At 34.5% G+C, this 24,434-nt stretch overlaps 1 protein-coding gene across 4 annotated transcripts in view; it reads left to right on the forward strand.

The window, feature by feature from the left end:
• Positions 1 to 24,434, forward strand: part of LOC143223151 (potassium voltage-gated channel protein Shaw-like) — a 162,928-nt gene that overhangs the window by 136,579 nt on the left and 1,915 nt on the right. For 3 of the 4 annotated variants that reach the window (XR_013012686.1, XR_013012687.1, XR_013012685.1), the window contains exons 3-4: positions 7,926 to 8,841; positions 22,721 to 23,438. Coding sequence is in view for 1 of the 4 variants with exons in the window: in XM_076450705.1 (XP_076306820.1) it covers positions 7,926 to 8,841; positions 22,721 to 23,034 (1,230 nt within the window). In the remaining 3 variants the exon portion in view is untranslated. Of the gene's footprint in view, positions 1 to 7,925; positions 8,842 to 22,720; positions 24,353 to 24,434 lie in introns of those variants that run through there. The other variant, XM_076450705.1, reaches the window with a different exon arrangement.

A 24,434-nucleotide genomic window follows, 5' to 3' on the forward strand; every position in this document is an offset into this window, starting at 1 on the left:
ATCTACTTAACTAAACCTTTGTCTATTTGCTATATTCTATTCATTTTAACCTTTCAGTTACTGTAATAATCTCTTTCACTTAGTTTTTTAACTTTTACAAATTTCTGTGCCTAATTGCTCGTTAGTCACTGAAATAATTTGCTCCAATTAACCCTTTAGTTTCTGAAAATATATTTTTCTTTAACATTTTACCTACTGTTATAATATCTTCCACTTAGTATCTAGTGTCTAATTCGTTTCCTTTTTTTCAATTACTTGTTTTCATAACTTGTTCTATTTATCTCTAAGTTAGGTAATACAGTAATCTGTTACCTACCGCCATTAATTTATATTTCTCTCCATAATCTCTCACTCTTATTTTTAACTGATACATTTATATATTATATTCATCCTTGTCATTTTTAATACACTATATTTTTTTTATTTATTTCTAGATCTCCTGCTTTAATCTGTTACATCCATTCCTTTAATTTTGGTACAGTAAGTTCACCTTTTTCTCGCCCCTTCCTTTAATGATACAGCTGTATGTTTAAAAGTCGCACCGCTAAAACTGGGTTTCGATACCCGTGGTGGGAAAAGCACAGATAGCCCATTGTGTAGCTTTGTGCTTACTTCCAAGCAAACAAGTACTTTATTTCCTATTTTAAGCTCTAGCTCAATGTTATTTTATTTATATCACTTTAAACAGTGCTTATTTATCCATTGTCATTTGTTTGTTAAGATAATGGTTCTTTACGTAGACATTAACTAAAGAAAATAATCTATTCCAAGTCGACTTTTTCTTAACGCTTTGTTTAGCTTTATAAAGGTCTTTATGTTTAATCATAATCCGTTCTACGCTATTTTGTAGTTGTTAAGGTAATCCTTTCCAATCAGACTTTTATGCTTGTACGAATTTCTTGCAATAATATCTAACTTGGTTTCATACCTGCTGCTTTAATCTCTGTCAGGTGGGTTTTATCTTTCTCTATATATTGTACCCTTGCACTAGTTAAAATAATATTTCATTTTACTTCTGTGTGTGTTTACTAAGTACGCAGCCTTATTATCTATGAATAATAACAATTTTAGTGCATTTATCAAAAGTAGGATTAATTTTCAAAATATTTTGTTTTGTCTTTTGTTGTTGTTATTTCATATAACTTCGGTACAAAATCATATGTCATCTTCCTTATCAAAAGCTATGATAACACACTACAGTCGTGATGAAAGTGAAAGTTTGACGTCTTTTTTTAATACTTGATTTTTATGATACACATAAAAAAATAACCTTTTATATATTTATTCATAATATATATCACTTAACCCTCGAGTTACTTACTTGTTAACATACCGTTAACTATCACTAGGCCCGGCATGGCCTAGCGCGTCGTAATCTGAGGGTCGCGGGTTCGCGCCCGAGTCGCGCCAAACATGCTCGCCCTCCCAGCCGTGGGGGCGTTATAATGTGACGGTCAATCCCACTATTCGTTGGTAAAAGAGTAGCCCAAGAGTTGGCGGTGGGTGGTGATGACTATCTGCCTTTAGTCTTACACTGCTAAATTAGGGATGGCTAGCATAGATAGCCCTCGAGTAGCTTTGTGCGACATTCCAAAACCAACAAACAAACTATAACTAAAATAAACAAATTGCATCATTTAAGTAATTTTATATCTCCTACAACACTCAGTGAAAAGAAGTAATGAAAATATTTGGGTAAAATTACTCACTTTCTGTAATAATTTTTTACTTGTTTGTACTTAAGATAAAGCTACCCAATGGGCTGTCTGTGCTCTGCTCACCACGAGTATCAAAACTTGATTTGTAACAGTACAAGTCTATAGATATACCGCTGTGCCACTGGGAAGTTCTATAATAAATACATAGTGGATTCCAAAAGTAGGTAGTAGGATTAACTGAAATATTTATTGTACTTTTGTTTAAATTTCTTTCTGTGTTAGTAGAGACCCTGTAGCAAACAAAGTCATGGCCCTTCAACCTCGTGCATAGTGAAACGAATTGTATATAGTTTAGAAGAATATAATTTCAAAAGCTGATGGAGCCTCATCAATTATTCTAATTAAACTTCGTGAGATATATCTGGTTCACACTGCCTTTATTTTAAGGCCAATAGTTCTGTTCACCAGCTGTATAAACATTTTTCACATGTGCAAGGTGATCATCGTATTATTTTTATTATAGCAATAGTTTTGTATTTTTATTAAAATGTATCATCGTACAAAATTTCACATATAAAACACACGACTACTACAAAAAATCCTCACTCCTAGAGTACGCATGCAGAAGAAAGATATACAGACTGGTGGTAGAATGTCTTTTAGAGTCCCGAGACATTAATTTTCTTCTGGAAATAGCAGTCGTTAATTTACTATTGACAGACCAGAAAGAAAGCAGCTAGTCACCATCACCAACCGCAGATTTTTGGGTTATTATTTTGCCAAAAAACAGCTTGAATGACTGTAACATTATAAAGACCACATGATTGAAAAAACGGGCATGTTCGGAAACACAGAGAATAACACGTAAATCGAGTGCCATAACCATCAGGTTACACTCACTAGGTTTCAATAGTTCTTAAGTTTATGTTATTTTATACACTCTAAATTTTACAATCTAACTGAGACCGTTATATAATTTTTCTGCACTAATGTTTGATATCCAACGAAATAACATTTTTTTCAGAAATATTTCGTGGTATATTCTGGCAAGATAACTTCTGAAAGATTAAAATGGACAATTTTCTTCTCAAAACAATTGAGTATTAAACATTTAATGATGAACTAGAGTTTTTTTTAGGAATATACATATTAAAGGAAAATTTAATACAAATATGTTTGGAAAAAAACAAATTTTGTTGACGGTATAAAAGAAGGAAAGAAGCCATAGTTCGTTAATTCAAATTTAGATCGTTGATGATGTTCGGCACGAAAAGAACTTAGGTTTTGTGAAATCCATCAGTCTCAAAGTTATCATTATAAGAACTACTTTGACACCTTGTTGATTGGAGATCCGCTACGTCCTGCAAAAGTGAAATCCAAATGGAGCTATTTGCTGAGAGTATAGGTAATAATGTCTATCCTATATTGATTCTATCCTAAGTCTTAACTAGATCAGTTTATTGAGGGTAGAGAAAATTATCTAAGCATATCACAAAATGAAATTTAATTCATCACCAGAGCACTGTTTATATAGAACTAAAAAATCTGTGGTGTTTTTTTTTAAGTATGTTTGTTATACACTAACTAATACTTTCAGTATGGGCATCAAGGCCGGTGCAAACGAGAGGGGAACTAGGGGCTCGACTCCCCTCAAGGTGTTTTCTCTATTAACGTAATTATATATTTATTTTAGATTAGGCCCTATTACTGCTCTTCCCCCACCAACCCACCCATCCACACAATAACACACTTAAGAAATCTGGTGCTAGGAGAGGGGATATTTTTAATTCATTATTTTTATAAATCTCTCATACAGTTGTTTATGTCAAAACACTGCTTATGTGATACATGCATATATATTATAAGAACAATTATGTAATGATGGTCTTATCTACAGTGGACCGGAGATTTATCTATCTATTTAAATAATGTTCAGTGTGATTAACTGCTGTTGTCTTAATGTGTAATGAAAGAAATAATAATAATACGAAATTGGAATAATGATAGTGAACATCCATGTTTTGCTTTATCCAAGTTACGTTGTGTAAAAATATCGAATTTTTGCAGATTGTTAGATGCGTCAAACTAAAAGTGTGAAATAGTTTTATATAAACGAAAATTACTTAAGCCTAATTGGAATGACGTTTTACATCTGGGGTTTATATGTTTTCTTATGAGAGTATTAAATAATAGAATTAAAGTTTGTGAAAGATCAATGCAAGAAATAAAAGACAAACTTGGATATATAACAAACGTAGAAATAATTAAAGCAACATCGTAATAAATCTATAACTCTTCAAGTATTGGTAAAAGATGAAGGATACAGTCAGTAACACACGGATCAAATGTTGAATATGAAATAAACCTAAATGAATGAATAAATATTAGCAAAGAATTAAAACATAAAATACTTGGAACGTGCAAATGCACCTACTTGAACTGACACGAAATTAACGGCATTAGGAAAGATCAAGTGTAATATCACAATTCTAGTCTAATAAGTTTAACGATGTCATGTAATCTTTAAAGTGGACAGTTCTGAAAACAAAAATAAGTGCTGAAAATTGAAAATTAACTGTCTACATTAACCAAGGATATATATTTGATATAGCATCATAATGAAAGACATAGAACAGCTTGCAATGTGGTTATGAACAAAATTATGTCTCCCAGTGGCACAGCAGTATGTCTGCAAACTTACAAAGCTAGATTCCATGTTTCGATACCCATGGTGGCCAGAACACAGATAGCTCATTCTTTAATATTAAGTCTCACTTGTGATAGGGAAACTAAATCTCATGTATGCTTTATTCAGGAAAGTGCAAATATGATACAGATGATAAAATATCACAATAGGCTTTCCATCATTTTCTTACAACATAGTAAGCCTATTCTTAAATTAACTAATTTCAGATATTATCTATTTAGGACAGTATTCGCCGATATGTTGAAAATATTGTCCTCCAATATTTTCTCATAGAAAACTATATTTATTGAAAAAGGTTCGGGCGCACCAGTTTTGTCAAAACTTCAAAGAACTTATAATCAATGACAACAGTACCGGCGTAGTCGCACAGTACAATATCATAAGGATAGGAAATAGGTTTTTGGTGAACCCTTTTTTTTATCACACACGTCCTATCTGCGGTAGCCGCCCCGAAATTTGAATCAATAGACTACAGGGAAGATAGCTAGTCAATAGCAGCCTTGAACAACCTTTGATCTGCGCTAGTCGAATAGTAGGAATTGTCTGTCACTTTTACAACGTCCCCACGGTGTATAAGTTCTAAACGCCATTTGTTTTCTTATGGTAATGAGACGCTAATAATAGGTTATCAGATCCACAGGTCAGCAAGTTAATACCACCAAGCCCACTTCGGCTCTTTTAGTGAAATGACTGTAGGATTTTAAGGGCTTAGTATACAGCATTTCTTGAATTGAAATATCCACTGGTAGAAAGGTAGAATTTGTACGTCCAAAAGACAATAATGGTTAATTTTAGTCAGTCATCGACCTCACTAAAACATGAGCAAAATGAAGTTTGAAAAGCATATAGGCATATATAAGGATAATTTTTAAGCATTAATATGTTATTATTATTGTACCCATTGTAGTTTATGACAAACCTATTTCTTGAGCGAAACTTTTTTTTACTTTTTACTTGTTGCTCCAAACGAATCCTTGTCAGCTTTGTCTTGCATATTCTAAGTTTTTATTACGTTTCTACTCCATTGATACAAAAAACTGCTCAGAATCGGGAACATCTTTTAAGGATTCTATTGCCTGGAACCAACACTAGGGCACTTGTAAGAAAGTGGGCGTCCATCTTCTCTTAACAATTGTCTTTTTAACCAAAGAGAAAAGTGATTATTTTTCTCAGAGCACAGCCGAAAATCAACTGCACAAGTGTGCACACTGATATTTCATATCACCAATTTTATACTGTTGAGAAGGAGTAGAAACAAGAGAAATAAAATGTTATGAACATTCAAATCTTTCTCATTCTTATGAGTCTTAAAGTGACTCTGGAGAAATGTTATTCGTCTGGGAGAAGAGCTTTTGAAGATATAATCATTTTAAATATTGGCTTTTCTTTATAACCACTCAGAAGTAAAAATAATAATACAGTAATAGATGGGATTGTAACAGATTACATTAAAGATATTTCTGTGCAGATAAAATCTCTAGTAACGAAAAGTTTAAATTGTAATGTAGAACAAATAGTGAGCAAGCTTAGGTTGTCTTCTGGGAATACAAAATACAGGTACTTTTATAGCAAGACCTCTGTGGAGATAAGAGGATGAACTTTAAGAAAACAAAGAATAATACTGTCGTCTAAAACGTTTAGAACAAAGTTAATTGGAATAATACGTGTATATCTACGAAAAAAATGAAGCTTAATATTAAAAAGTGTAAAAGGTATAAAAGAGGATGCTAAAGAACTAGTGTCCTTGTTCAGGGTTGAATATTCATTGACATTAATGAGTTCTATTCCATCAGAAGCTCATAATTTGCTGATCTGGGCTAAAATTTGGAAATTATCAATAAAAATATGGTTTTAATTATATACATAAATAGAGAAGCTCGAGGGTTTAAACATTCTTAGTTAATGTTGCTTAAAAACTCACACATTTTTAGTTTTAAGCGTGGTTTGAATCCAGAAGGAAGAACTAAAAACTATCTGTAGTTTCATTTGTAATATAAGTTAAATAATAAAACTAAAGTATGTTTGGTTTAAATAAAGTTTGGTTCCTTGTCATCACATTTAGTTTGCTCTAAATAGGAAGTGGTCAGTTTATGTGCAGTTTCATGTGTATATAAATACGTTAAACGTTTTATAACACAGAGTTTTCGTGATTTCCTCCATGATCAGAGATTAGTAAAGATAATTCGACAAACTGAACTTTTAGGAAAGTAAACGTTGTGGAAATGTCTATTTTCTGGTGTGTACGCGATACATATTATAGTTTAGAACCAATGCTAAATAGATCGGGTGTGACCTAGCAGTTATCGTTTCGTACTCGCAAAAAACGCTTTCTCACTTTATGGCCATGGATGAGCCATAATATATATAGTGACCGTAAACTCCTACAGTTCGATTAGACGAGAGCAGCCAAACAAGATAGAAAGCGGGTGCTTTTACTAGTTGACGTCCTTCTGGTCTACATAAATAAGAGGTACTATACTCAGGTAGCCCTTTGCGCAACTCGAAAATTCTGAAACAACAACAAACGGTAGAGAGGAAACACCACCGTACATCTGCCCGATATGGTGCAGAAAAAGACCATTTGGATCCAGAGGTTTCAATGTTAATCTTTATCTCTCATGAATTTTAACATTTTTTACATTTTGTAAACAGTCAAGTACACGAACTAGCTGAGACTTAAATCCACTTATCTATTTGACTGAATTTGCTAATAAAAATAGTTAAACATTTAACCAAATAATTGTCACATTAGTTGGTACACAACAGTTGTACATAGCATTTGTGCTGGTGTTGACTCCACGTCAAACGTTGATAAAAGCCATGAATATGTGATCTCAACTACAGAGGTTGTTTGACAAAATGGGTGGTATGGTTCGAATCCATTCACCAAAAGTGTCTCTCCCTTCAACCGTAAGGGCTTTATAATGTGAAGTCAAACCTGCTATTTGTTGGTTAAGAATACCAATAGTTTATGGTGGGTGGTGTTAATTACCCTCCTTTCTTCTAATCTATCATTTTAAATTAGCAGATAGCTCTAGCTACCTATTATCTCATGACTATTTTCAATATATTTTAAAGAGTTGTTTTAACGAGTGAGAAAAAACTGCTGATGTTAGTTATCATTCACTATCTCCCATTATCTTTATCTTTCTAAACTTACTTGTCTCTACAGTGCCTTAAACATTTAACAAACAAGCTTGACAGTACGTTGGATTAAAAACTTCGATTCCCAATTTGCCCTTGAAGAAGAAAGGTTCACCTATCGAGAGCACTCAGGTTATGGGGTTTTTATTCATTACAAACTTGGAACATACTTGTTTATTTTTAATATTAATAACCTTGATAGAAAGTAAAACAATAATGTCAACTTAAATAAGTTATTTCATAGGCCCAGTAATAGGAATGCCTAAATGTTCTGAAAGAACTCTGTTTATATATTTTACAGTCTTAAATCCGTTTTGATATATATATTTCTCGATATTGATAAATGATTTTGATTCCAGGGCTTTTCCTACAAAGCGCCACCTAAGTAAATAAATTATTATAATTTTTCATTTCAGGTGATAGCCGTGATGTCTGTGTTCTTTATTTGCGTGTCCATCTTGTCCTTTTGTCTGAAGACCCACCCGAACATGCGAGTTCCGGTTATTGTAAACAAGACAGTGAACTTCCCGCCCAATCTAACAGTTTGGACACTAGATAAAACCAAGACTGATCCCCACGAGGCCTTTTTCTACATTGAGAGTGTGTGTAACTTATGGTTCTCGTTTGAAATAACAGTTCGCTTTATTGTAGCTCCCAGCAAGCTAGACTTCATTCGTGCACCGATAAACGTTATCGACTTTATTGCAACCATGTCGTTTTACTCAGATATGCTCCTCCAGAAGCTAGCCTCCGACTTAGAAAACGCCGACATTCTGGACTTCTTCAGTATTATTCGAATTCTTCGTCTATTTAAACTCACACGTCACTCCCGTGGCTTAAAAATTTTAGTTCACACGTTTCAAGCCAGTGCGAAAGAGCTATTTCTGTTGGTGTTCTTCCTCATTCTTGGCATTGTCATCTTCGCCAGTCTAGTTTATTATGCGGAAAGATTACAGATCAACCCTGTCAACGATTTCACTAGCATTCCAGAAGGGTTGTGGTGGGCAATTGTTACCATGACAACAGTTGGATATGGAGACATGGTTCCTCGAACATATGCAGGAATGTTAGTGGGTGCACTCTGTGCATTAGCCGGTGTGTTGACAATTGCCCTTCCGGTTCCGGTTATCGTTTCGAATTTTACTATGTTCTACTCTCACACACAAGCACGAGAGAAGCTGCCCAAACAGCGCCAAAGAGTGCTTCCCGTGGAACAGCCACGGATGCGGCCAAGAATGGCTCCTCAGCAGGGACCTGGTATCCACCACCGGAGGATGAATGCTATTAAACATCACCATCCAGCCGCACTGAAGGACTACCAGAGTAAACCAGGTGAGTGTGATGGTTTAGGTATTAATCTTTGTCAACATGCATATGTAGAAAGGCTTGAGAAGTCTAATATTTCAAATCTCTCCTTTTAGTGTAATAGACTAAAATATAATCTATTATTTCTTTTGAAATAACAGTATACATGAATTATTGCATTAAAATATCTGACACAATTTCGTACTTCTTATATGTTAAAACAAAGTTTACCATAAATGCTTTCGCCTCAGTAGCTAAAGTTTTCAAATGACAGTTATGTACGCTACGTCTAACAAGTAACAGGTAATGTCTTGCATATATCTTATAAATTATTAAAGCCCCGAAGTATACATTTATCTTCTACAAGTTACCAATATCTATATCTAATTGATGTAGAATTTTACACTCTGAATAGATCCCTTGACAAATAGCTCCTTACACTCGTTATGTTGCTTGTCTCTAATTGTCTTTAATTCTAAAATTTAGAGAAAAATATTATATTGTAACTTAACATTTGTTACTGTATTTTTACTACATCAATTAACATTTTGAAATTCCCTTTATTTTCTTCTGCATTCTACAGGGTTGCCCATAAGTCCCTACCCTTCCATATATCTCATGTATCCAGTGTATCTGTGTGCTGTCCCTCATTCTCGTTGCATTATATTATGCGACGCCATGTTCAGTGAGACATTTTCCTCAACATAGCAGGGGTTATTGTTCGAAATGCTGCGGTAACAGCTGCCTTCAACTCATCATTAGTATTATAACGTTGTTTAGACACAATGTCTAATATGTATTCCCAAAGAGAGTTATCACATGTTGTCAAGTCCGGACTTCTTGCGGGACATTTCATGGGTGCCGGGGATGTTACAGATTCACGACCTATCCATTTTTCTGGAAATGTGTCATTAAGATAATCTCGCAAAGTGAGGGCAAAATGAGCCGGAGCTCCATCTTGTTGAAACCAAACCTCCTCTCTGATTCCAAGTTCATCGAGTTTCGGTATAAACCATTGTAGTAACATGTTTAGATATGAGGTATGGTTTACTGGCCCGTCAAAGAAGTATGATCCAGTAACATGACGCGCATTAAGTGCTGCCCACATCATAACATTCGGAGTGTTGTATTCAATTTTTTCATAATAATGAGGATTCTCCTTTGCCCAGAAGTAAACATTTCGTGCTCGACTCGAACAGTAAATTGCGCACTAGTCTGTAAACATCACCTTTTCTCGAGAAAGGATCGTATCGAATATTCGCAGTAACTCATCACACACCAGTTTCCTATTTCCTCTATCAGCATCACTGAGTTCATTCACAAATGTGGGTCGCCATGCTGTAACTCCCATGCCCTTTTTCATAAAGGTCTGCATGGTTCCTCGCGGGATACCAAGTTTAGCTGATCTTTTCTTGTGTCGACTTTAATGGTGAGTTAATTACTAACTCTTCCACACCAGCACATGACTCTCTACGTTTAACTAGTCTTCCTGAACGAGGTGCATCCTTAATATTGCCAGTTTCAAACAATTTGCTCTCCAAGTTTGACATCGTTTCTCGTGTTGGTGGATCCTTATTGAATCTTTCTCTCAATTTGCCAGTTATTATATCCAGGGTGTCGCCATTATTCTTGCGCTCATGTACCAACGTACTTGTCACAATATGCTCTTCAAGTGTAAGTGGGCTTACATTGGCCATATTTATCTGAAAAAAAGAAACAAATTTATAATACATGCGTAATTGTATATAACATAATAACATATCGATGGATAAGGACTTACAGGTCACCCTGTATTTGTCACAACCATTTCATGGTCAAACTTTCATAACTCTACGCTGTTTTCCAAATTATTATTCCCCCCAGTGGCTCAGCGGTATGTCTGCGGACTTACAACGCTAAAAACCGGGTTTCGATACCCGTAGTGGGCAGAGCACAGATAGCCCATTGTGTGGCTTTGTGCTTAATTCAAAACAACAAAAACAATTAACATTTTGGCCCGGCATGGCCAAGCGTGTTAAGGCGTTCGATTCGCAATCAGAGGGTCGCGGGTTCGAATCCCCGTTGTACCAAACATGCTCGCTCTCCCAGCCGTTGGGGCATTATAATGTGACGGGAAATCCCACTATTCATTGGTAAAATAGTAGCCCAAGAGTTGGCGGTTGGTGGTGATGACTAGTTGCCTTACCTCTAGTCTTACACTGCTAAATTAGGGACGGCTAACGCAGATAGCCCTCGAGTAGCTTTGCGCGAAACTCAAAAATAAAACAAACCAAATTATTATTTATTGTGTGCCATGTGATGTTGTGTCTTCTTTTATTTCAAGATCAACTTTGCATTTTCATGGTTGTTGTTTTATTTCTTTAGCTCTTTGATATATTTCAATTACTGTACTACTTGTCTCTCTCTTGAACAAGGTCACATGTTAATTTCGTAATATTTTATTTTATTATTAACGAATTGATTTCATCATTTATATTCCAAGATTAATTCTTCCGTCTTTTTGCACGTTTCCATTTATTATGTTTTTATTTGCATTTTCTCGACACATCCTGTCCACTGATGTTTAATAAATGTTCATTTGTTTTAATGCGTTCTCGTTCTCTTTTCGCATCATTTTTAAAAATTATTAAAACATTTTTCAAACTATGTTCTGGAATCTATACTTAAGGTTAGACGTTAATTATTGGTACATATCACCGTTCTCGGAACGTTAGAAATATTAGACAGCGCCGTTATCTGTTTCAACAGATTGATGGTTAATATGTTTAATTATCACTCGTATGTTTCTCTTCACTTTCTGATTCCAAATTATTTCAAGTGGTTCCTGCTTGACACAAACCAAATTTTACATCGTTCCCATCTTAGAACATATATATATAATTTCTTAATTACTGGGTATAATTTCCTCAAAACGCATACCGTGAAAAATCATGATTTATCTCATAAGTAATGTTAGTCATCAGTTTTAGAATTCTTAAGTTAATGAATGTTTTTATAGGAAGTATTTAATGTTTCATTTCTTACCGAGAGGTTATGTCCTCAGTGAAGCAAAATATGTTGTTAAATAAATTTTAACTATCACATAATAGCACTGATGCAACGCATAAAAATGTATTTTGCACTAATGAAACATTAATCAACTAATCCATACACAGTGTAAAACTCTTATATTTATAACTCTCTAATATTTGGTTTGTTTTGAATTTCGCACAAAGGTACACGAGAGCTATCTGCATTAGCTGTCCCTACTTTAGCAGTGTAAGACTAGAGGGAAGGCAGCTAGTCATCACCACCCACCGCCAACTCTTAGGCTACTTTTTTACCACAGAATAGTGGGATTGACCATCACATAATCGCGCCCCACGGTTGAAAGGGCGAGCGTATTTGGTGTGACGGGGATTCGAACCCGCGAATTACGATTCAAGTGCCTTAACCACTTAACCACATGCCGGGGCCTCAAATATTTTTAACATTACAGTTTAATATCTTATTCTATCTATTTTTGACGCTTGTCTCTCAACTCTTAGCCTTTTAAAGAGTTTCTTAAGGCTCAAGTTGCTATTTTTTTGAATTTTATAAAATCAGAGTGTCCTATTATTGTTCTCTTCTGAAATTAACTACTTTGCTTTGAACCTAAACGTCGAAACCAAAAAAGGTCCTTCCTGTCGTGTTAACGTCTTCCTTAACAATGCAATCAACTATTTTTTTTTAAAATATTAACTTTTTTACATCAATATTTATTTAAGTAGGAAAAGCAACTGCCATAAACCAAGTTAAGTCTTAGGTTTGCATGTTGGTATGTCGTTAGAGATATTAGTAAGAATGCAGACTTGTTGGTCATTCGTAATAAGATATTTCGCAGTAATCAAATTATTGGCTTATAAGCACATTTATAAAAGTTAGTTGTCAAATCCGAATAGAAACATAGTCTTGATAAATGACCCAGTTAAGTTGCGAAAACATAGAAAAGAAGGTTAAAATGAGTAAAACACAGCTAAAATTAACTGTTTTATTTAATCTCAGAGAAAACAAGCATATTTAGAAAAGAAGCTAACAGGTAAAAAACATTTTTCAGATAACTTCTGTTACCTATCTGCATAATATCCATTTTTAACTTTCACCGTCTGATAAATTTTCGCTTCTAGTAGTGCCATCTGTTAAGCGCTTAATAAAATTATTTCTATCTTTTTTTTTTTTCACAATATTTTGCACTGGAAAATTCACACGTAAAATTAGCTAATTGCAATCATTAGCATTATTTACTATAATAATTGATGTTCTGTTGTAGAATGCTTAAAATTAGATTTTGTTGCACTTTTCTCCTGTTAGAAAAGCATTGAGTAATGCTTGCTGTTATGTTCGTGGCTAGTCAACAATCATAATATTAAAATATTGTGTTTTGTGAGGGTACTTCAAAAAATAAAATAAAATACTACAAAATCTTAGAGACTTCATAAATGTGTATATTTCAACAATAAATTATACTTTGTTAATTCAATATTGTTCTTATCTGGTTATAAATAAAGTTTTATTCTTCTTAAATGATCTTGAAAATGCAAAAATAAACAGGTTTGGTTTTTTTTAATTTCGCGCAAAGCTACTCGAGGTCTATCTGCGTTAGCCTTCCCTAATTTAGCAGTGTAAGGCTAGAGGGAAGGCAGCTAGTCATCACCACCCACCGCCAACTCTTGAGCTACTCTTTTACCAATGAATAGTAGGATTGACCGTCACAGTATAGCGCTCCCACGGCTGAAAGGGCAAGCATGTTTGGCGCGACGGGGATGCGAACCCGCGACCCTCAGATTACGAGTCGCTTAACATGCTTGGCCATGCCGGGCCACAAAAATAAACACTTAAATAAAATAGGTGATTCACTAAAATAAATAATGATACGTAAAGATAAAATAAATTATTTGAAGTTATGGTTTCACCAGAGTCTTTCCGTAATAGTTATATTTCCTGTCACACCAAGCATGCTCGTTCTTGTTGGTAAAAGAGTAGCTCAAGAGTTGACGGTGGGTGGTGATGACTAGCTGCATTCTCTCTTATTTTACACTGCTAAATTAGGGACTGCTAGTGCAGATAACCCTCGTGTAGCTTTGCGCGAAACTGAAAAACAAACAAACACAATAAAACGTGTTCAGTCACCCACAACGGCATATAATATAGCGCTTTCTAAATTTGTTTATATGAACTTATTTTCAAATATACTCATATACCACAGAGAGCATCCAAAACAACATAGCAATTAAATACCCAGTCAGCGTTTTAAATAGCACAACAACCAAAGCACCGTAGAAAGTACGTGAAACAACACAGTTACTAAAGGACCTAGACCGCATCCAAAACAACACAGCAATCAAAGCACCGTGAACAGCATCCAAAACAACACAAAAACCGAAGCACTTAGACGGAATCCAAAAAACAACACAACAACCAAATCACTCTAAATGGCACAATATAAAATACAAAAACCAAAGCATCCTGGCAATCAACACATTCACAGCGAGATTTTCAAAGACTTTTAATTCAGGTCAAAAGTAGGCTTAGCTCTAATCGCCTTCTCGCGATCCACATGGGGTCACAACCCACAATTGGGGTACCGCCGATATAAGATGAAAATATACCACATCATTGCCTAATATACAAACTTACCATTAGAAAGTGAAGTGAAAGTGTTGAACCTATTTTTCACCAAATATTTTGCAATTGTTCATACATTCGTTTTGTTCACCAGTTTGTACTCCTCAGTGTGGGAATACATAAAGTACAGTAAAATATTCAGGTCATTAGACCTAAAAATATTTCATTTACAAAACTAGGGTGTGTTGTTTTAACAGAATATATACAATCTTCACGTGGGACTCGTACAATACATAGATTTCTGTGTGAAGAAATAATTGTGGAAAAACATAGTGGTATCATTGTTTAGATACAAAATGAGTAAGAATAAAAACCATTCTGTTTCAATCATAATTACTTTCATAATAGAACTATACACGTATTTTAGTTTCAAAAAACAGTCTTATCCTGATAGTGACCTATTAAACTGCTCTTAAATGTTTTTTCTATGTAATTTTCATTCTCTGAACATCCACGTTTCGTTATAAGTGTTCTATAAAGGGGAAAGTAAGGACGTCATTTGGAATGTCTCGCCTTTTGCCAAGCATAATATGCTATCACTCCAAAATTGGTCTCGTTTAGTTATAAATTAGTTTTCTTTGGTGCTTTGGTTGTTGTGTTGTTTTAGATGCTGTCTGGGTCCTTTCTGTTGCTTTTTGCCTTTTCAAGATCACTTACAAAGTGCAAAAGATAAATACTTAAATAAACTATTATGCTAAACAAGTAATAGGTGAAGATTGGATAAATTATCTGAAGTTAAGATTTGACAACAAATATAAATATATTGCAGTGGGAGTGAACTCATGCCGTCAAAACATAATGATTTTATTTTTGTCAAGATAAATCTAATGAAATGAGATAATATGCTGCAAAGTGTGCTTTCACAATTTTCGATACGTCTGCACCTAACAAATCCTGGTAACGTCATATATATGGAATGCGTTTATCGTTATTTTATTGTTTGGGTGTGTTGTTATATATACAACACCATTTTACTAAATAGCAAAAGTAATATTATCTTAGTTTCGCTTAGAAAATATCTATTTGTTAATTTTTCCTTCTCACGAAAAATGAATTTTAGTGAAAATAGTGAAAACCAAATAAACTGCAAGGCATTTGCTGCACACATATTACATCAAAATCAGTGATGACGAGAAACCCACTTATTGAGAAATTTATATGCAAAGACACACGAGACGCAACTGAACAAATTACTACTACAAATGAAAAAGCCAACACCATTTCACAAACACTTTATTCCTACCTACGTAAAACCGACTCACGCACACCGCAAATATACGGCATCCCCAAACCTCATAAACCAGATTGTCCATTACGACCAATAATGTCCACATATGAATCGTTTAATTACAACCTTGGTAAATACATAGCATGGGCATTCTCCAAATATGTAACATCAGCCAGCTCATTTATCAAAGACTCTTTTAATTTCAAGTCTAATCTAAATCAACTTAATCATAAAGCCTTAATGGCCAGTTTCGATGTTATATCCCTCTTTACAGAAGTTCCAACCACTGAAGCCTGCAAGATAGCCTTAGAACTCTATATCCGAGACCCTAACCCAACTATAGAAATTCCCAGTAACCAGTTAGCAACCCTCATAGAATTCACCACGATAAAGACAAACTTCATGTTCAACAACCAAAACTATATACAAACAAACGGCCAAAGCATGGGCAACCCAGTATCACCAGTTCTAGCCAATATTTTTATGACACAAGTTGAAACACAAGCAATTAACACAGCATTACATCCACCACTATACTGGTATAGATATGTAGATGACACGGTTGCGGGATTCAAATCTACAGAACACATATTTAATTTTTTCAATCACATTAACTCTATACATCCCAACATCAACTTCACATGTGAACAGGAAGAAAACAATCAAATATCATTTCTTAACCTCAAAATTACAAGAACTGATACACAATTTCAAACAGAAATCCACCGAAAAATCACCCATACTGGACTATACATTCCTTGGGACTCAGCACATGAAACAACACAAAAACTCAACATACTAAGAAACCAAATAAACACAGCCATAAAACTATGCTCACCAGATAAAATTAACGATGAATTAGACAAAATAAAACAATACTTCACCAACATCAATAAGTTTCCTCCACAAACCGTAGAAAACATTATACGCACACACCTAGACAGAAAGCAAAATCAACCAACTAAAGTAAATACAGCTCACGAATCAAAAACCACGAAACCATATACTGCTGTATACCATATATTCCCGACATCAGCAAACAAATAACCAACATTTGGCAAAATTAGTAACAAAATATGACATTCCAATTAATACCAAATTTTTCAAAACCCGGCACAAAACTGAGGTCTATACTATGTAAAAACTACACTGACAAACACCACACCAACATTATTTATAAAATACAATGTGATAACTGACACGACTTCTATATTGGAGAAACAAGTAGAAAAATGGAAACCAGATTCAAAGAACATAAAAAGTCACCTTCACACGTTTTCGAACACTGCAAGTCAAATAAACACAACATAACCATAAAAAACACTCAAATATTAAATAAAGAAACAAACATAAACAAACGTAAAATTAAAGAAGCCTTACTTATACAACAACTTAAACCCAAAATAAACCAATATAAAGGAACGCCTTTATACCTATATTAATATAATAAATTATATATTCAAACATCTAATACCGCCCTCTACATTTCGACACACAGTTACACAACCCCTTTCAAACATGTGGTCAGCTTCCGGTCAGTTACCTCTTTCTTTGTGAACCTGACGATGACCGAAGAAGGTCGAAACGTTGTTCGCTCTTCTATGTAAAGTGTTTTCTCAGCCCAAACGAGCCGTTTTTTGCATATAAATTACATCAAAATAATATTTCATAACCCTTTACTCCATCTTTAAATACAGTTTCGTTTCTGAAAAAAATAAACCTATATAATTTATATACTTGTAGTAACACTGTGGCGATCGACTGGCCACCACATGTTTTTATTTTGTCTAACGGGTGGGAAAGGGAATACAAGGTCTTTCTCAACTGTAGTTGGACGGTAGGCTGAATCATGTAATATATAGTATGTTAGTAGGTCACGATGCCATCCACTATACACAAAATTATCAACACATTGCTTTAAATCGCCATTAACATGTTATTTTATCAGTTTTTAAGATATTTACGCTGTCGATCCCGATTCTATATTAAGTTAAACAATCCCAATGTGAAATATTTATATATAGTTCTTTCACAGGGTCACTTAAATATCCCTACCAATTTTGGTGCAATGAAACTTCCAAATTTCTCTTGAAACCCTATATGGGAACCTCTTATGAAGTTTTTGAAAGTTGAACGTTGATACGTATTTCAAATCCCTACCCCCACCCCAATTACATGTCATGTCAAGTAATATGTAATTCCGAGAATCCATTTTTCGGAAATCCGGGATCCCACGATGAATAAAAGACTGATCCTTGTTTAGAAGTTTAATTTAAAGAAGTTTTAATTTTTACCTTGGATGGCTCTTTACATGTTGGTATCAATTTAAGAATAAATCACTTTAATCAAACCTAAGAGTTCCAAAATCGAATTAGCCCATTTTTTTCGCGCCATCTTACAAATGTTTTTATTGATAGTTGTTTTTCAAATATTTTGGGAATGGCTCAAAAATCCAGTGATCTAGATATATAAACAGATACGATAGCAAAACTACCATAAGTCAGATAACCATAATACTTATAACTGTTTTGTAACCAAAAACGTAACATCATTTCTTGATGTATTGTTAATTACACATTTAAAATACCTTATATTATATATTCCATCTGTAGATTGCTCACAATGTACCTACAATCAAACAGTGAATGAACAAGTCGAATATATCAAAACGAAATCCAAAAGCCACTAATACCGAATCATTATGATATGATACCAGCCACCAAATATAGAATTTATGGGACACTAAGAATGCTCTCTTGGTAAATAAAAAATTCACGCACCTATTTAGTATTATGGTTAATTATTAATCCGCCATAATTTAGTCAGAAGGCCAGTTTCGGTGTACCACCATATTATAAGTAACTCATATTATTTATTAGCATACACTGTGGCAGTAAATGGCGAAATGATCAATATGTCTATCAGAACACCTGCCATCATTTGGTTTGTCACTATGTCATCTAGAACGTTGTCCACAACATAACATCATTCACCATCAGTAGACCACCCAAAATATCATCACTAAGTCATTCCCATTACCTAATAACATACTGTAATGAAGTTGATAAAAACTACCGTCTTTAACTGAATAAATTAGTATCTGATGATATCTGCTACTATAAACTGGGTCATTCATTTCTAAGATTGCACACCGATAACTCAGCGGTAAGCCTAAAGGCTTATAACTCTAAAATTCGGGTCTAAATACCCACAGCGACTAATTCACTGTGTAGTTTTGCGCTAAATAACAAACAAACAATTTCTAAAATTAACCACAATCATAAGGTGAGTAACTCAGTAATTCATTTATATCAAATGAAGTCAATAAGTTACAATAATTATCACCATATATTACCTAAGTTATAAACCCTGCCACTAAATGCTGAGTAAATCACATTAATTATTACAATAATTATTAATTAATTTTAAATTATACAATGTCTGCCACAATGAAGTAATCAGTATGTCGTAATTACCCTAATATTATGTGTCAGTAAGTCATATGATTTACTTGTATTTATTCTGTCACTCATAATTACTGTAATATTATACTTCAGTAAGTCATAACATCTACTTTTATGTAACACGTCATTCATAATTGGGCCCGGCATGGCCAAGTGCTTAGGGGGATTGACTCTCAATTTAAGAGTCACATGTTCAATTTCCCCATCACACCAAACTATGCTCGCCCTTTCAGCCATGGCGGCGTCATAATGTTTCACCACTCGTATAATTCGTTGGTAAAAGAGTAGCCCAAGAGTTGGCGGTGAGTGGTGATGACTAGCTTCCTTCCCTCTTGTCTTACACTGATAAATGAGGGATGTCTAGCACAGATAGTCCTCGTATAACCTTGCGTGAAATTCAAAACTTACTTACTCACACTCTTAATTATTGTATGTATAGAATTGGCAACTTATATTTAACAATTATCGTCATAAAATGGAACACCTAATGTTCTACCATCTAAGGAATTGTTACATCACACATGCGTATAACTAGACAGTACATAACAATACATTTTACCAGTATGTCAGCTTGGAACTACCAACCTCTAACAAAACGTAGCGTTAAATACACTGCTGGCCAATATCTTAAGGCCAATAAACATAAAGAAAAATATGCATTTTGCGTTGTTAGGCTTAACCACTTAATGAGTAGAGCTTTGAAAGATGAAAATAAGAAAAGGGAAAATAAAAATAAAAACTTTTTAGCATTTAATAGGGAAAATGTAAACACTATGAAATTAGCCTAAATACCAGCTGGTCAAAAGTTTAAGACCATACTGAAACGAAGCGTTAAACGGTAAACACGTAACAAAATTTAGTCATTTGTGTTCAAGCATTAGCGTTGTAAACATCTCCCACTGATATTTCCTGTGTTACATGGGGTGAAAACATGGCAAAGGCTAGAAAGTCGACAGAGTTTGAACATGGCAGAATTGTCGAGCTGCAAAAGCAAGGTCTTTATCAACGTACCATCGCTGGTGAGATTGGGCGTAGTAAAACTGGTGTTGCAAATGTTTTAAAAGATCCTGAGGGATACGGAACGAGAATTTCAAATGGTCGGCCCAAGAAAATTTCTCTGGCGTTGAGTAGAAGGATTCGACTGATTGTCCGGCAAGAAACCAGCCGATCGTCGGACCAGGTTAAGGCCCTTACGGACGCAGGATGCAGCTCAAGAACAATAAGACAGCATCTACGAGAGAAAGGCTTTAAAAACCGTAAACGTCTTTAAATTCCACGCCTCGTTCCACACCACGAAACAGCTCGGTTAAACTTTGTTGAGAAACACCAAACATGGAACATAGAAAAGTGGAAGAAGGGTTTGTTCTCTGATGAGAAAAACTTTAACCTGGATGGTCCAGATGGCCTCCAACGTTACTGGCACGATAAGGATATCCCACCAGAGACATTTTCTACACGACACAGTGGAGGAGTTCCATCATGATCTGGGGTGCTTTCTCTTCCATGGAACAATGGAGCTTCAGGTTATACAGGGGCGTCAAACAGTAGCTGGCTATATTGGCATGTTAGAGAGAGCATCCTTATTGACTGAAGGCCCTCGCTTGTGTGGACATGACTGAATCTTTCAGCAGGACAACGCTGCAATTAACAATGCCCGCAGGTCAAAAGAATTTTTCATGGCGAATGACGTGATTCTTTTGGACCATCTTGCGTGTTCGCCCGAACTGAACCCCATTGAAAATGTTTGGGGGTGGATGGTAAGGGAAGTCTACAGAAATGGACGTCAGTTCCAAACAGTGCATGATCTTCGTGAAGCAACCTTCACCACTTGGAATAACATTCCAGCCAGCCTTCTGCAAATGCTCATAACTGACCATGTCAAAGTGAATGTTTGAAGTTATTCGCAATGACGGCCGTGCAACGCACTACTGAGACCTTTTGTTGGGCATTTCCTACCCTGTTTTGGACTTTTTTTGGTATGATCTTAAACTTTTGACCAGCTAGTATTTAGGTTAATTTCACAATGTTTACATTTTGCCTATTAAATGCTAAAAAAATTTAAGTTTTAGTTTCCCTTTTCCTATTTTCATCTTTCGAAGCTCTACTCAAATAAGTGGTTGAGTCTGACAACGCAAGCAGTGTATACTTCTGAATATATTTATAGTTTACTATGGTAATGTTTAATACTTGTACGTATAGAACTGATCCTAATTTTGAGCTGTTGACCACAAGAAAATCAAGCAGTCAGTAGCACCCTATCACCCATGTTTTAACATCACTCTCATAACACACTCTCAGCTTAAAGAAGAAGGGAGGGAATCGCATGGATTCGAACCGAGGTCGCCAACTCCGAAATCATACATTTACCACTAGGATAACCTGTGCCACGTAACTCTTCCTAAACTTCAACAGAAAAGAGTCTTGTTTTATGGTAATTATAATAACAAAGAAAAACATTATCGGTTAGTCTAATGCTTGAAAATCCACCTCTAAGGGTGTAAAAAAGGTCGTTTCATGACAATTAGTATTATACGAAACCCATTATCAGTCAATTTAATGCTTGACAAGTCCACTTCTAAGGGTGTTAAAAGACTTACAACCCTATATATGTACAGGACTGTACGTGATACAGCGTGATTAACTGATAACATTTAGGAACTATATTAAGCAGTCTTATTTTTATCACTGATGCTAAAGATTACACTAAAATCATCTAATGAAGAAAACTAAAAGTGGTGACTTACATTCTCTGACGTTAGCAATATAAATACCACATTTATTCGTCAGAGGGAAACGCCGTTGACATTAAAGGTACTCATGTATTAGACACCAGAAAAGCTATTACCCATACACTTTCATTATGCTCTGATGGCGAAGGTAATTTGAAAGGCATACAACAGTATTTCACTATAGCGATATAATGCTTTACACAGCGACGTGATCTTTTTTTTTTTTTTTTTACAATGGCAAATGTAAGTTTTGATTTTATATTAAGATGCGTTTTTGTGTCTTGAACAGTTTAAACCGTGATGTAGCTGGCGAAAGTTTTATTAACGCAGTTCATGACACAAATAGTTTCAGCACACAAAGCAATTCACTCCATTGATCATTTAGAGTTCAAGTAGTATTTATAACTGAAACACCTTGAGGTAAAAAAAAATTCGCATAACTTTAAATTTGTGACGGACAAATATGGAAACTGTCTACAGTCTAACTTAGCTGTTAAAGATTGCAATAAATAAATTAAGAAAAATATGTAGACTAACGCGAGTTTTATCACAGCTATTAGATAATCTGGTTAACAATAGTTTTCCAACTTTCGACATTCAAAATTCAAACATCAATGCTTAAATATATTTTATTATGTATTAAATTAAACAATATAGTGTTGTAAGATATCAAGATGCGTTGTAAATAAAGACATTAGTTGAACTCCGTTGCACAGCGTACTCCATCTCATAACACTCCTCTTCCCGACACAGTGAACATCGTTACATGATATATATTACAAAATATACCAAAACCTGATGAATTAGATGTCGCTGATTTTCTTCTTTCTATTGCCTATTAGGTAGTGTCAATGGAATGAGTGCTGTTCTCAAGGTTTCGTCAGCTAGTGCTGGTATCCCAACGGTTATCCCAATGACAACCACAACCACTACCCCAAGCCCAGCACTTAGTACAAGTATCAACATCACCACTTCCCCTAAAGCTGGTACGGGAAGTGATCTCCAGGTAACAGCAATAATGATGGAAACGTCTAGTGCACCTACGACGACAACTTCTAAGATCTCACCTTCCTCCACAGAATCGAACTCTATTTATATGCACTCCAAGCCTCCGTCGCGCCGAACTTCCGGTGCAGCAACTTTAATGGAAGTTTGATAGTTTCAATTTTAGCTATAAGATGGCGCTAGCATATCAACAGTATGATTTTGTACAAAAATTAGTTCTCAGTTAACAGTTTTTCACTAAATATTTACAAATATAATCTTTCATTTTTACAAAGTGCTTAAGAAACGTCTATTATATTTCGTTATTGTGAAGATGCTATTTACGAAAAACTTTAAACTGAATCGTTAACTTACCTTTTCAGAAACCGAAAGATTTTACTAAATATTTCTTGAACGACTTATTTCATAATAGGAAGATGAACATAGATATAAATGTGTCACATTAGATTTTGGTGAGTATAATGCAACGAGAATACAGATTTATTTAATTGTTGTTGTTCCAGAGTAATAACTTTCGATGAGAAACACCTGAAGAAGTTCTTCCTACAAGAACAGGTAAGTACGAAACGAAACAGAATGGAAAATACAGAACAGGTCAGATGCCAAAGATTTATGATATTGGAGAAACTACGTTATAAACACAAGAAATTTGCTTATAATATTTATATCTCCATTTTTCACGTTATTTGCAATCAAAAATTAAACCTATTTCTTGCACTAGCCAAAGTTAATGAAACTGCGATAGTAATTAATTAGTTAAATTCAAAAAGATTCTGTAGTTTGACCTAAATATTAGAATATAATGTGCTACAGCAAAAACCCGATCCTAATTAGCATTGTAGCCTCAATTAAACATCAAACTGATCCCTGTAATCCGATATGAAATATCACTGCAGCCTCAATTAAACGTTAAACCAACCTTAATAACCTGATTCTAATTAACATTGTTCTTTTTTTCAAAGCCAACTTTAAAATCCACTTAAATAACCTTGTCAGTACCAGTAATATGACATTAACACCATGGCAAAAGTAAAATTAAGTAGGATTAGACTCCAGAAATAAAATATATACATAGAGAGGGGTATATATATTTACATATATATATCACGACAATAATGTAAAATAATCAAACCCTAGATACACCGTAAGCAGTCTTAACGAACTATTGAACAATAACTACTACGTTCGAAAATTTCCGATAGTTTAAATATGCTGACAACTAGATGCTGAAATATAATATTAAGTAAACGACAAATTAAGACTTAAAATTTTAAACACTACTTTAAAATTAAAACGTCTTTTAATAGGTTTCACCGCCATCTTGAATACATTAAAATAAAACCTATGTCTTTCGTGATTCGTAACGCTGAACTACAGCTGATGACACTACTTAGAAATCTTGACATCAGATTAAAATAACATAATGAAAGTAATGAATGATATTTACACAAATATTAATTTTAATTTCTGAAACAAGTTTAGAGTATAAAGACTCTCAGATGAGAACTACTTTAAACTAATATATTTGTGACAAATGATGTTCTGAAAATT

Source organism: Tachypleus tridentatus, chromosome 8 (assembly GCF_004210375.1).
Source record: "Tachypleus tridentatus isolate NWPU-2018 chromosome 8, ASM421037v1, whole genome shotgun sequence".
Lineage (NCBI taxonomy): Eukaryota > Metazoa > Arthropoda > Merostomata > Xiphosura > Limulidae > Tachypleus > Tachypleus tridentatus.